Source organism: Oryctolagus cuniculus, chromosome 16 (assembly GCF_964237555.1).
Source record: "Oryctolagus cuniculus chromosome 16, mOryCun1.1, whole genome shotgun sequence".
Lineage (NCBI taxonomy): Eukaryota > Metazoa > Chordata > Mammalia > Lagomorpha > Leporidae > Oryctolagus > Oryctolagus cuniculus.
Window position 1 is genome coordinate 66,424,343 of NC_091447.1, and position 12,489 is coordinate 66,436,831.

At 64.1% G+C, this 12,489-nt stretch overlaps 1 protein-coding gene across 3 annotated transcripts; it reads left to right on the forward strand.

Moving 5' to 3' along the window:
- The first annotated feature begins 58 nt into the window (after window positions 1-58).
- Window positions 59-11,904, forward strand: RGL3 (ral guanine nucleotide dissociation stimulator like 3). Of its 3 annotated transcripts, none has more exons than XM_051840002.2 (19): window positions 59-447; window positions 760-1,026; window positions 1,401-1,627; window positions 1,766-1,816; window positions 1,954-2,168; window positions 5,580-5,710; window positions 5,794-6,009; window positions 6,259-6,362; window positions 6,455-6,539; window positions 6,820-6,873; window positions 6,961-7,047; window positions 7,238-7,270; window positions 8,170-8,291; window positions 9,055-9,150; window positions 9,246-9,314; window positions 9,399-9,495; window positions 10,034-10,171; window positions 10,265-10,379; window positions 11,255-11,904. In XM_051840002.2, the coding sequence occupies exons 1-19, from the start codon at window positions 415-417 to the stop codon at window positions 11,371-11,373; spliced, it is 2,259 nt and encodes a 752-aa protein (XP_051695962.2). In that variant the 5' UTR covers window positions 59-414; the 3' UTR covers window positions 11,374-11,904. The 3 variants fall into 3 exon arrangements, with proteins under 3 accessions (XP_051695962.2, XP_051695964.2, XP_051695963.2); XM_051840004.2 differs by having other exon boundaries at window positions 760-873; XM_051840003.2 differs by lacking the exon at window positions 6,961-7,047.
- The last annotated feature ends 585 nt before the right edge of the window (window positions 11,905-12,489 follow it).

Genomic DNA, 12,489 nt, shown 5'->3' on the forward strand with positions numbered 1-12,489 from the left:
GCTCGCGGGCTTTCCCGTTTCTGCACGGCTCACTTGGGGCTGCCCCAGGGACCTGATGGCTGCCCTGCACGGGGGACGCAGAGAGGGTCTCTGTGGCCCAGCCAGAGGGACGGGAGACGCCCCCACACCTGGGGCAGACAGGAGACCTGCCCCTCCCTGGTTCCACGTCTCAGCTCCCGCACACCTGGGGACAGAGGTGTCCTGGCCAGTCGGGGCAATCATCAAGGACTTTGCTGGGGTTGGCGCGGGCGCTGGGGTCCACCTGGGGGCATCCGAGAGCCGTGGTCCACCCACTAGGCCCCGCCTGGCGGGCCCGGCCGCCCCGCCCCTCCCGGCCAGCCCCAGCGGCCACTGCCCACTGCCCGCTGGCCCTTCCGCCTCATTCGGCGGCGGCGCCACGGAGCTGGACGGGCCATGGAGCGGACAGCGGGCAGGGAGCTCGCCCTGGTAAGGGGGGCGACGACCCTGGACCCCCACATCCCTGGTGACCTCCCCCTCCCCCAGAAACGCCAGGTGCGCGCCCCGCGGGCCCTGCCCTGGAGTCCCCATCTGGGGCACTCAGTGATGCGTGTCTGGTCGGACTTCAGGGGTGGGGGCGGGAGTCTCTCAGCGCGCACATTCGGGGAAGGGGCTGGAGACAGAATCCGTGAGCCTGGACCCAAGTCCCAAAGACCCTGGCCGGGAAGTGCTGAGCAGGAAGGCCCGGCTGGCGACCCAGACGGTCCCCCTGCCGCGCCCTGAGCCCCTCTCCGCGTCCAGGCGCCGCTGCAGGACTGGGGCGAGGAGACCGAGGACGGCGCGGTGTACAGCGTCTCCCTGCGCCGGCAGCTCAGTCAGCGCTTGAGCCCGGGGGAGGGGCCTGGGGGCGGCCAGGTGAGGAAGGCGTGCGAGGGAGACGCCGGGAGCCCGCCGCGTGAGGGTGGGGCTGCGCGCCGAGGCCCCGGAGCCCGGACGGCTGAGCGCAGAGCTGGAGGGGGGGCCGGTGAGCTCGGGCCTCCAGGTGCAGTGGGGCTTGGAGGCGGCCAGGTGAGTGGGGTGGAGTCAGGTATGGCCGCTTCCCGCGTGGGACCTGGGGGCACTGAGGGTAGAGCTGGCGGTGGGGTCTAGGAAAGCCAAGGTGCAGCAGGCTGGGAGGAGGGGTGGAGTCCAGAAGCGGCCAGGTAGGACAAGTGTGGCGAAGGCAGCTGGGAGGGGGGCCCGGGAGGACGGAGGTGTCCGGGGCGGGTCGCAGGGGTCATTTGTGGGCGGGGCTAAGTCACACCTCCGAGGAGGGCGGGGCTGTAGAGAAATGGACGGGAGGAGATTCCAGAGCCGGGCTTTCAAGGGGCGTGCGTGCAGGAAGAGTGCCCCCCCCCAGCCACTCCTGACTTCTCACGGCCGCCCCCGCCCCCGCCCCGCAGCCCCGCACCGAGCTGGCCGACTCTTTCCTCCATTACCGCACTAGCAAGGTGCGGGCGCTGCGGGCGGCGCGCCTGGAGCGGCTGGTCTGCGAGCTGGTGTCTGGAGACCGCGAGCAGGACCCGGGCTTCGTGCCGGCCTTCCTGGCCACCCACCGGGCTTTCGTGCCCACTGGCCGCGTGCTGCGCTTTCTGCTGCCGCCGCCGCCGCCGCCGCCCCCACCTCCCGGGTCAGTAGCCACCCCCAGACCCCACCTGGGCGCGCCCCCACCTCCTCAGCTTGGGAACCAGGAAACACTCCCGCCACCCCCATGCCCCGGGGAGCTTCTCCGTGTCACCATTTGATTGGAGAGGGGGCTTTTTTCCAGGATAGAAATGAAGACACAGGGACAAGATCTGTGCTTCAACAAGAACCTGAGGTTGGCATCCCATGGGGCCAGGCGCTGGGGGGCTGGCGGTCAAAGGTCATTGACCAGGCCAAGGGCTGGAAGGTCAAGGCAGGGGGGGTGCAGAGGCCTGGGCCTGGCTCTGAGCCCCATCCTGCCCCTCTGGCCAGAGCTGTGGTGTCCCTGCTGGGCTCCTGGCTGCGGGACCACCCCCAGGACTTCCGGGAACCCCCAGCCTACTCCAACCTGGGCAGTGTCCAGGTCTTTCTGAGCTGGGCAGCCCCAGGGAGTCCCGAGGCCCGGGAAGCAGAGAAGCTTCGAGAAGATTTTTTGGAGGAAGCTGAGGGAAAGCAGGAGGAAGAGGAGCAGCCCCAGAGGTGGGCAGGTGAGGGTTTGGGGCACTGGGGGTGTTCTTTTTCTGCTTGTGTTTGAGAGGCAGAGAGAGGGAGGCAGAGAGAGAGATCTCCCTCCCACTGGTCCATTTTCCAGACTCCTACAGTGCCTGGGCCGGGCTGAAACCAGGAGCCCAGAAACCAGCCTGGTTCTTCTATGGGGGTGACAGGGGCAGCACCTGCTGCCTCCCAGGGTGGGCATTAGCAGGGAGCTGGAGTTGGAAGCGGCGTCAGAGCCCAGGCAAGTGGGTATTGGAGGCAGGGGCCCAGGTAGCATCCTAACCCCTGCACCAAATGGTCCAAGAAGGCCTTTCCTGCAAGCCCCCCCCCCCCGCCAGTGTCTCCCTCTGCCCCACCCCCACCCCCCAGAGCTACAGATTTTACACAAGGTTTTAGCTCCTTCTGAAGCTTAGTTTTCCCACCTGTAATATGGTGGATAGCAAGAGCCACTGTTGTGGCGTAGCAGGTAAAGCCGCCACCCGCAGTGCTGGCATCCCATGTGGGCACCGGTTCGAGTCCCGACTGCTCCACTTCCGATCCAGCTCCCTGCTAATGGCCTGGGAAGGCAGTGAAGGATGGCCCGAGTGCTTGGGCCCCTGCACCCGCATGGGAGACCCGGATGCTCTCTGTATCACTATGCTTTTCAAATAAAGGAATGAACTAAAGTGAATAAAATAACAGCTTCTGGACCCCCCCCCAGGCAGAGTGCTTCTGGGGTCCCACAGATCTTTGTGTGACACATGTCCTGTGCACCTGTCACTCCTGCAAATGTCTCTCTCAAATTCTTCCCGCACCCGGAGTCCTCCTGGGCTGCCTTTTTTTTTCCCCATTGTACTCAACGCCCTGCCTTCCCTGTCTCGGTTTCTGGCTCCCGTTCCCCTCTGGAGTTCACCTGAGGTTGGTGCCCGACTCTGTCCCCGGGCAGACACGAGAGGGATCAGAGAGGGATCAGTGGAGGGAGTCATTGCATCCTGCTTACGAAGGCTCATCTTCCCCATCTGCGTCTGATCCGATCCTATCTCATCAGCGTCCATATCCCTAATCCACTTCCTCTAATCTGAGCATTAGAGCGGCCACTTTTCTCTCCCATTTCCAAAGTGGCCGCCCGCTTCTCTGTCCCTCGTGAGAAAATCTCAGGTGTCTGTGTACTTGTGTCCTTTCTCTTCTTCTTGTTATTAAAGCTCTTTGTTTTAAAGATTTATTTATTTGAAAGGCAGTTGGGGGTGGGGAGAGGGAGATCTTCCATCCACTCATTCACTCCCCAAATGGCCACAACGACAGGGGCTGGGTCAGGCCAAAGCCAGGAGCCAGGAGCTCCATCCGGGTCTCCCACGCGGGTGCAGGGGCCCAAGGACTTAGGCCATCTTCCACTGCTTTCCCAGGCCATAGCAAGGAACTGGATCGGAAGTGGAGCAGCCAGGTCTCGAACGGGTGCCCAGATGGGATGCTGGCACTTCAGGCCAGGGCATTAACCTGCTGTGCCACAGCACTGGCCCCCCCTTTCTTTCTTTTTCTTTTCTTTCTTTTTTTTTTTTTTTTTTTTTTTTGACAGGAAGAGTTAGTGAGAGAGAAAGGTCTTCCTTCCATTGGTTCACCCCCCAAATGGCTGCTACAGCCGGCACGCTGCGCCGATCTGAAGCCAGGAGCCAGGTGCTTCTCCTGGTCTCCCATGCAGGTGCAGGGCCCAAGGACCTGGGCCATTGTCCACTGCCTTCCTGGGCCACAGCAGAGAGCTGGACGGGAAGAAGAGCAACTGGGACTAAAACCCGAAGTGCCAGCACCACAGGTGGAGGATTAGCCTAGTGATCCACGGTGCCGGCCTCTTTTGTTTTAAAGATCTATTTTATGAGAGAGAGAGAGCGTGTGAGAGAGCGTGTCCACCCACTGGTTCACTTTCGAAATGTCCCCAGTGGCCAAGGGCTGGTCCTGGTCTAAGCCAGAAGCCAGGAGCTCCATCCGGGTCTCCCACAGGCGTGGCAAGGCCCAAGCACCCAGACCATCTGCTGCTGCTTTCCCAAGCACATTAGCAGGGAGCTGGCTCAGAAATGGACCAGCCTAGAAGATGGCCCAAGTGCTGGGCCCCTGCACCTGTGTGGGAGACCCGGATGCAGCTCCTGGCTCCTGGCTTCGGATCAACGCAGCTCCGGCCGTTGCGGCCATCTGGGGAGTGAACCAGCGGATGGAAGACCTCTTTGTGTGTGTGTGTCTCTCTCTCTCTCTCTCTCTCTCTGCCCCTCTGTGACTCTACCTTTTAAATAAATAAATGTTTAAAAAGAAAAGAAAGTAATGGAGCAGCCAAGACTCGAGCCGTCACTTGGATGTGGGATTCCGATGTTGCAGCGACTTTGCTAATGGCACCCCCAGTGCCGCCCCGACAGCCTTTGCTTTCTGCTCAATGCAATCAACACAAAAATGGGGTGCACTTCCCGTCCTCCTGGACTTCTCTGAGTGGAGCTTGTTCCTCTGGCTCCAACGCTGCTGTCAGGTGCGGGGTTCCGGCCGGATGCTGAGTCAACATCTTGTCCAACGCCCACTTTTCAAAACTGATATTTGGCATTGCCAGCCGCCCTCATTCAAATGAAAGGGAGAAAATTAAACAGGCTTGACAAAGCTAATTTAAAAGATTAATATGGTTACGTAACCACCGGGGGAAGGAGAGGAAGTGGAAGTCAATCATCCGACAGTCTTTTTTTTTTTTTTTTTTTTTTTTTTGCCTTCTTCATGCCTCATTAGGACCAATGGAGAAGGCTTCCCGGGCTGTTAGCTGCACCTGCTGTAGCGTCACGGACAGCCGGCAATGCGGGGCAAGTTGTGTTGATGCACAGATAACACCATAGGGGCCCACACCCGCTACAATGCCGGCATCCCGTATCAGAGCCCGGGTCACGTCCTGGCTGCTCCACGGCCGAGCCAGCTCCCTGCTCATGTGCCTGGGAAAGCAGCAGAAGGTGGCCCAATGCCTGGGCCCCTGCACCCACGTGGGAGACCTGGATGGAGCCCCTGGCTCCTGGCTTCAGCCTGGCTCAGCCCCGGCTGGTGTAGCCATTTGGGGGAATGGCCCCAGAGAAGGAAGCTCTGTCTGGCTCTCCCACTCTCTGTGTGTCAGTCTCCATTTCAAATAAATCTTAAATGGCCACCCTTCCATTCGCTGGTTCACTCCCTGGGTGGCCACAACAGCCCGAGCCAGGAGCTTCTTCCAGGTCTCCTACGTGGGTGCAGGGGCCCAAGCACTTGGGCCATCTTCCACTGCTTTCCCAGGCCACAGCAGAGAACTGGATGGGAAGTGGAGCAGCCGGGACTTGAACCGGCGCCCACATGGAAGGCCGGCACTGCAGGCAGCAGCTTTACCTGATAAGTCACAGCGCAGGCTCCTCAGACTTCCCATCTTTTAACTTCCCTGTAAGGTTCGGGACTCCCCAGCCCAGAGCCCACGGAGGACAGCGGGGCCGGGGAGGAGGGACTCGTGCCGGAAGGTCCTGACCTCCTGGACTTCAGCGTGGACGAGGTGGCCGAACAGCTGACCCTTATAGATGTGGTGAGGACCCAGGCCCGGGCCGGGCAGTGGGGGAGGCTGGCGGTTCCGGGCGAGCGCAGACCCCGCCCCCTGCCCTGGTGCAGGACCTCTTCCAGCGCGTGCGGCCCTTCGAGTGCCTGGGCTCCGTGTGGTCGCAGCGGGACCGGCCGGGGGCGGCAGGCGTCGCCCCCACTGTGCGCGCCACCGTTGCGCAGTTCAACCTGGTGACCGGCTGCGTGTTGGGCTCGGTGCTCGGGGCGCCGGGCCTGGCTGCCCCGCAGAGGGCGCGGCGCCTCGAGAAGTGGATCCGCATCGCACAGGTGTGTGCGGGGGGCGGGGCCGCGGGAGCAGGTGCGGCCCAGAGTGGAGTGTGGGGGTGGCCGGGGCCGTGGGATGCTGGGCGGGTCTCGGGGTAAGAGCGTGAGTGTGGGGGTGATGGGGTAGGAAGAGGCTGGGTGGGATCCCCGCAGAGACTGGGTGGGGGCGGGGCAGGAGGAAGAGGAGGACACGTGTGCAGGGCAGTGGGTGGTGCGCAGGGGTCTGACCCTCGCCTCCGCCGGGCCCCGCAGCGCTGCCGGGAGCTGCGTGACTTCTCGGCGCTGCGGGCCATCCTGTCGGCGCTGCAGTCCAACCCCATCTACCGGCTCAAGCGCAGCTGGGGCGCGGTGAGCAGGTGAGGCCGGGCCGCGGGGGAGGTGGGGCGCGAGGGCGGGGCCTGGGGAGGGCGCACCTGACCCGCGGCCGCGCCCCCTCCTGTCGCCCCAGGGAGCCCTTGACCACGTTCCGGAAGCTCTCGCAGATCTTCTCGGACGAGAACAACCACATCAGCTGCAGGGAGATTCTCTCGCAGGTACGCGGGGCGCCGACCCCCGCGGCCGGCACAGCTGCACCTGCACCCTGTCTGTGGCCCTTTAATTTTTTCTACGAGAGACAGAGCAGAAGTTGCCATTCACTGGTTCACTCCCGAAATGCCTGCAAAAGCCAGGAGCTCCATCCGGGTCTCCCACGGGGCAGGCAGGGTCCCCAGCACTGGCCTGACTGCTGGAAGCCGGGGGGTGGGAGGGGTGGCCCTGAGACATGGCCCCTGAGGGGGGTCGGTGGCACTCCCAGGGTCTCTCTCTCCCACCTAGGAGGAGGCTGCGCAGGGGCCCCTGGAGGACCCGGACCCAGGCAGCCTGAGCTCGGTGAGCCATTGGGTTTGGGACCCCCAGAGAGGGGTGGGGGAGACGGTGGTGATGATGGCCCGGTGACTGGTGCCTGGTGGGTTGCAGAAGCCGCCCCCAGGCCCCGTCCCCTACCTTGGCACCTTCCTTACCGACCTGCTCATGCTGGACACGGCCCTGCCGGACACCGTGGAGGTCTGACCCCCGACCTCGACTCCTGACCCCTCCCCCCACTCCGCTTAACCCCCCTCGCGCACTGGGCCTCCTGACTGCCATCCCTGACCCTGACACCAGCCCTGTTACCAAAGTGGGGCTCCTCCCAACCCCACCCCTGACCTCGGCTGACCCCTGGCCCTGGAAACTCCAGTTCAGCCTTTGCCTCCAGGGGGATCTTATCAACTTTGAGAAGAGGAGAAAGGTGAGCAGGGTGGGTGCGGGTGAGGGGTCTGAGGGCTGGGGTGGTGTCTGAGGGCGGAGGCAGGGCTGGGGTGGGTGTCTGAGGGCGGAGGCAGGGCTGGGGTGGGTGTCTGAGGGCAGAGGCAGGGCGGGGGTGTCTGAGGGCTGGGGTGGGTGTCTGAGGGCGGAGGCAGGGCTGGGGTGGGTGTCTGAGGGTGGAGGCAGAGCTGGGGTAGGGTGTCTGAGGGTGGAGGCAGGGCTGGGGTGGGTGTCTGAGGGTGGAGGCAGGGCTGTGGTAGGGTATCTGAGAATGGAGGCAGGGCTGGGGTAGGTGTCTGAGGGCGGAGGCAGAGCTGGGGTAGGGTGTCTGAGGGTGGAGGCAGGGCTGGGGTGGGTGTCTGAGGGCAGAGGCAGGGCTGGGGTAGGGTGTCTGAGGGCGGAGGCAGGGCTGGGGTGGGTGTCTGAGGGCGGAGGCAGGGCTGGGGTAGGGTGTCTGAGGGCGGAGGCAGGGCTGGGATGGGTGTCTGAGGGCGGAGGCAGGGCTGGGGTAGGGTGTCTGAGGGCGGAGGCAGGGCTGGGGTAGGGTGTCTGAGGGCGGAGGCAGGGCTGGGGTGGGTGTCTGAGGGCGGAGGCAGGGCTGGGGTAGGGTGTCTGAGGGCGGAGGCAGGGCTGGGGTGGGTGTCTGAGGGCGGAGGCAGGGCTGGGGTAGGGTGTCTGAGGGTGGAGGCAGGGCTGAGGTGGGTGTCTGAGGGCGGAGGCAGGGCTGAGGTGGGTGTCTGAGGGTGGGGGCAGGGCTGGGGTGGGTGTCTGAGGGCGGAGGCAGAGCTGGGGTAGGGTGTCTGAGGGCAGAGGCAGGGCTGGGGTGGGGTGGGTGTCTGAGGGTGGAGGCAGGGCAGGCTCTGAGCCCCATCCCCACCCCAGGAGTGGGAGATCCTGGCTCGCATCCAGCAGCTACAGAGGCGCTGTCGGAGCCACAGCCTGAGCCCACGCCCGCCCGTCCTGGCCGCCCTGCGTGCGCAGCGCCAGCTCAGCGAGGAGCAGAGGTGACCCCCTGTGGCCTGCCCCTCTCCCCACCCTGGATCCCACCAGCCCCATGCAGCCCTCAGCTCCTCCCAAGACCCCCGCTGCAGCCCTGAACCCCTCCCCCCTCCAACCTGTGACCTTGCGAAGTCTCCGCTCTCTCACCTCCAAGCCCAAACTTGACCCCCGCTGACCCCAGCCGGCAGTCTGATTGCGACCTTGAACCTGCAGGGTAATTCAACCCCCAGTGCGTCCTCTCCCTCACCTGTGGTCCTGTCTGACCCACGACCCCGTTCCTGACCCCCAGTTCTGAATAACCGTGTCCAACTTAGACAAACATCGATTCGGCCGGACTCAACTCTACCAATTGTTTCATTGTTACAAATTTATTTTTAATTAAGAAAAAGGTTTATTTTGAAAGGCAGTGCCAGAGAGAGAGAGAGAGAGAGAGAGGTCTTCCATCCGATGGTTCACTCCCCAGATGGCCACAGCAGCTGGGGCTGGGCGGTGCTGAAGCCAGGAGCCAGGAGCTCCATCCGGGTCTCCCACGTGGGTGCAGGGGCCCAGGCACTGGACCCGTCCCCTTCAGCCTCCCAGAAGCATCAGCAGGGGGCTGGATGGGAAGTGGAGCAGCCAGGACTCGAACCAGCGCCCGTATGGGATTCCGGCGTGACAAGTGGCAGCCTAACCTGTTACAACACGGGCCCCTGATTCTGACTTTATCTCTTCCTCCCCCACTGCCCCTCTCCCCCGCCCCCACTGTCCATTCTCACACTGACCCCTCAGCTACCGGATCTCCCGCGTCATCGAGCCCCCGGCCGCCTCCTGCCCCAGCTCCCCGCGCGGCAGGCGCCGCATCAGCCTCACCAAGCGTCTCAGCGCGTGAGTCCCTGGGGGCGACAACGTGGGAGGGGGGAGCGGGCGCTGCTCCTGGGGCCCAGTCCGGCCTGGACCCCGGTCCCTGTCCCCGTCCTCAGGAAGCTGTCCCGAGAGAAAAGCTCATCGCCTGGTGGGAGTCCCGGGGACCCCTCCTCGCCCACTGCCAGGTGAGCGTCCCACAAGGCCAGGCGTAGCAGGGTGGGGGGTCCTGGCGTGCACCTGCCCCACTCAGGCTCCGCCCCCTCCCCCAGTCAGTCACCAGGGTCCCCGCCAGCAAGCCCTGGAGTCAAGGACCCTCCTCCTGGCAGCCCCCCAGCCTCGCCAGGGCCCCAGGGTCCCAACACCAAGGTACAGAGGCTTCGTGTGTGTGTGTGTGTGTGTGTGTGTGTTACCGTGTGGCACCCAGGGCTGGGCAGGGTGGGGCACACGGGATGGCAGGGCCAGGTGTGTGCGGGGGGTAGGTGTACCCAGGAGCTGTGAGCGTCTCCCTGGCCCCGTCTGAGCCATCGTCCCCCAAGCCGTCGCCTGCCCAGGTCTGGAGCGCCCCAGGGAGTGCTTGGCCCAGGAGGGGTGACCCGGGCTTGTCCCTGGGAATCAGCATTCTGAGAGGGGCGGGAACGCATGCCTGGAGTGATCCGGGCTTGCTCGCTCACGCGCTTCGGGGTGCGCTTGAGTGTGGCCTGGGGGTACAGGGGTCACTCTTGCTGCTGGGGACAGGAGGCCTACGTGGGATCCCACTGAGCTTGTGTGTACGCGGGCTGCGTGTGCCAGGCCCCGGTGCACAGGGCCACATTAGCATATAGCAAACCTACAGGATACACCGCTGGGAGCGGGGCCGGCTGGGCCCCCAGCCCTCAGCATCGCCCCTGCCCCCCACTGCCTGCAGCCGCCCTGGAGCCCCGACCCGCCAGGCCCCCGCCCTCTGACCTTGGCCTTGAACCCGGGGCAGCAGCCGGGCTCGGAATCCTGCGTCATCCGCGTCAGCATGGACAATGACCACGGGAACCTGTACCGGAGCATCTTGGTGAGGGGCGGGGCTGGCGGCCTGCGGGGCGCAGCTGGGGCCCCTTGGGGCTGGGGGCCTCTGGCCCACCCCCTGCCCGCTCCCTCTCTCCAGCTCACCAGCCAGGACAAAGCCCCCAGCGTGGTGCAGCGGGCCCTGCAGAAGCACAGCGCCCCCGAGGCCTGCACCGGTGACTACCAGCTCTTCCAAGTCCTCCCTGGGGACAAGGGTGAGTGGGGCCACTCACTCAGTTGGGGCCCAGGCCAGGGGCGTGCACGGGGAGGCTGTCCTGGCTCAGAGTGAGGGACGGGCACCCAAGGCTGGCTTTTTAATTAATTAACCTGAAAAGCAGAGTTAGGGAGAGAGAGAGAGAGAGAGAGGTCTTCCATCTGCTGGTTCACCCCCAAAAGGCCACAATGGCTGGAGCTGGGCCTGACAGAAGCCAGGAGCCAGGAGCCAGGAGCTCCATCCAGGTCTCCCATGTGGGTGCAGGGGCCCAAGTACTTAGCACGAAGCTGGAACAGAAGTAGAGCAGCCAGGACTCGAACCGGCGCTCATAATTCTGGGGCAGCGAGATCGTCCAAGGTCAAGTGGGAGAAGCTGATCTGAGCTGAAGTTAGTGGCACCTTAAGCTGGGTCAGCCCCGAGTGTCTGAACTTGGGATGGGAGAGGGACAAAGGGGTGGGGGGTGAGGTTGTGCGTGTTGAGGCGGGGGGAGGGTGAGCTGACTATGTTTGTGCAGACTGCAAGTGGGGAGCCGTCCAAGTTCAGCCCACCCGAGCTGGGCTAGCAGGTGCTGGGGTGGGCGGGGCCGGAAGCTGTTTGGGGGGTGTGGCCTGCGTTTGCCTAAACTTGGGATGCGAATGTCGGGCCTCCGTGGGGTGCAGGCAGGCGAACGGTGGGCGGTTGCCTGGGCTGGTGGTAGAGACAGGAGTGAGGTTGTCCGGGCTTCAGGTGGGCGCTGGCTGGGAGGACCCGAGCCTGGGCGGCTTCCAGGAGTGGGGGGTGGGGGTGGGGGGGTGGAAGGCTCTGGGGTTTCCGTGGGGGAGGGGCAGGAGGTTGTGCGGGCCTCTCACCTCGTCCCTGCCCTTCCCCCGCCCCCAGAGCTCCTGATTCCGGACAATGCCAATGTCTTCTACGCCATGAGTCCAGCCTCCCCCGGGGACTTCGTGCTGCGGCGGAGAGAGGCGGCCCGGCACGCACCGTCCCTCTCCCTAGCCTGAGCCGGCCCCGGCCTGGCGCTTGTCACCGTGGCGGGGGGGGGGGGGGGGGGGGCTTCTCCTGGAACCGCACTACCCACCCGCCCCTAGTAGAGGCCGGTGCCTGTGCCGTCGGTCTGCCAACACTGCCCCCTAGCGGCTGCAGCCCCTGAATCGCAGCTCTTAGCGCTGGGTCTTTATCCCCGGAGGCGTCAGTCAGCCCCCCAGGGTGGGTGCCGGGAGAGAGCGCACAGTCCCAGAAATAGGGAAGGGGGCGTGGCTTCAGAGGTCCCCTGTTGGGGACCCCGAGTGGACGAGAGCAGGCACCACAGCTACGGAGCAGGAGCCCGGGCTGCTCGCTTCGCACCTGTGCGCCCAAGTTCAAGTTCAACAAAAATGGGGGGGGGGCGATGGGAGCCCTCGGAAGATGATTGGCTGAGTCACGGCCGGATGCCAGAGAGGCCTGTCAGGATTTCCTCCTCCCGGTCTTTCTGGAGTGATAACTGAGCGTCTTTTTTGTTATGTGTATCAAAGTGCAAATAAATGGAATTCCACCCAAGGAGAGATGGGCGCCCACGAGTCCCTGGGGGATCTGAGGATGCCGGGAAGGGGTTCGGGTCTCTCGGGGTGGGGATAGGATGAAGGAACACGCCCGCCCGCTCTGTGCTGGCCATCCCCGAGGGCTTTTCTGTCTCCTTGGGTTCATCTGGGTTCTTTCTGTTCCAAGCGGTCAAGAGTCCGATTCAAACAGAGACATGTTTTTTTAAATAATGGGGGGGGGGGGGCCCCGCGGGTAATGAATCCATGGTTTGTGTCATGGAAAAGTCCAGCGGGGCTGGCTTCAGGCACTGTTGGATCCAGGAACTCGAATGATGTCATCAGCACCGTGGTGCTCTTGGCTCAGATTGGCTTGGCCAATGCACCTGTGCACGTCCCCCACCCCCCACCCCGTCCATTCCCGTGGCCTTTGGCAGTGGTAGGATTATCGATCCCCCCAAAGGAAAAGCCACATTTCTGAGACCCCCCTCCCCCGGGGCTTTAAGGCATGATCCTGTGACCGTGGGCAAGTTCTGGGCTTGCTGCTGGGTGCTGAATGAAGACGTGGTGGGTCACCTTGGTCGGGGGGGCTCACCCGAGTCT

Excerpts from the sequence above, each read along its gene's own strand:
- RGL3 (XM_051840002.2), top strand. The coding sequence starts at position 415 with ATGGAGCGGACAGCGGGCAGGGAGCTCGCCCTG. Across the intron at positions 2,169-5,579 it reads GCAGCCCCAGAGGTGGGCAG|GTTCGGGACTCCCCAGCCCA; the intron begins GTGAGGGTTTGG and ends CTTCCCTGTAAG. Across the intron at positions 7,271-8,169 it reads ACTTTGAGAAGAGGAGAAAG|GAGTGGGAGATCCTGGCTCG; the intron begins GTGAGCAGGGTG and ends TCCCCACCCCAG.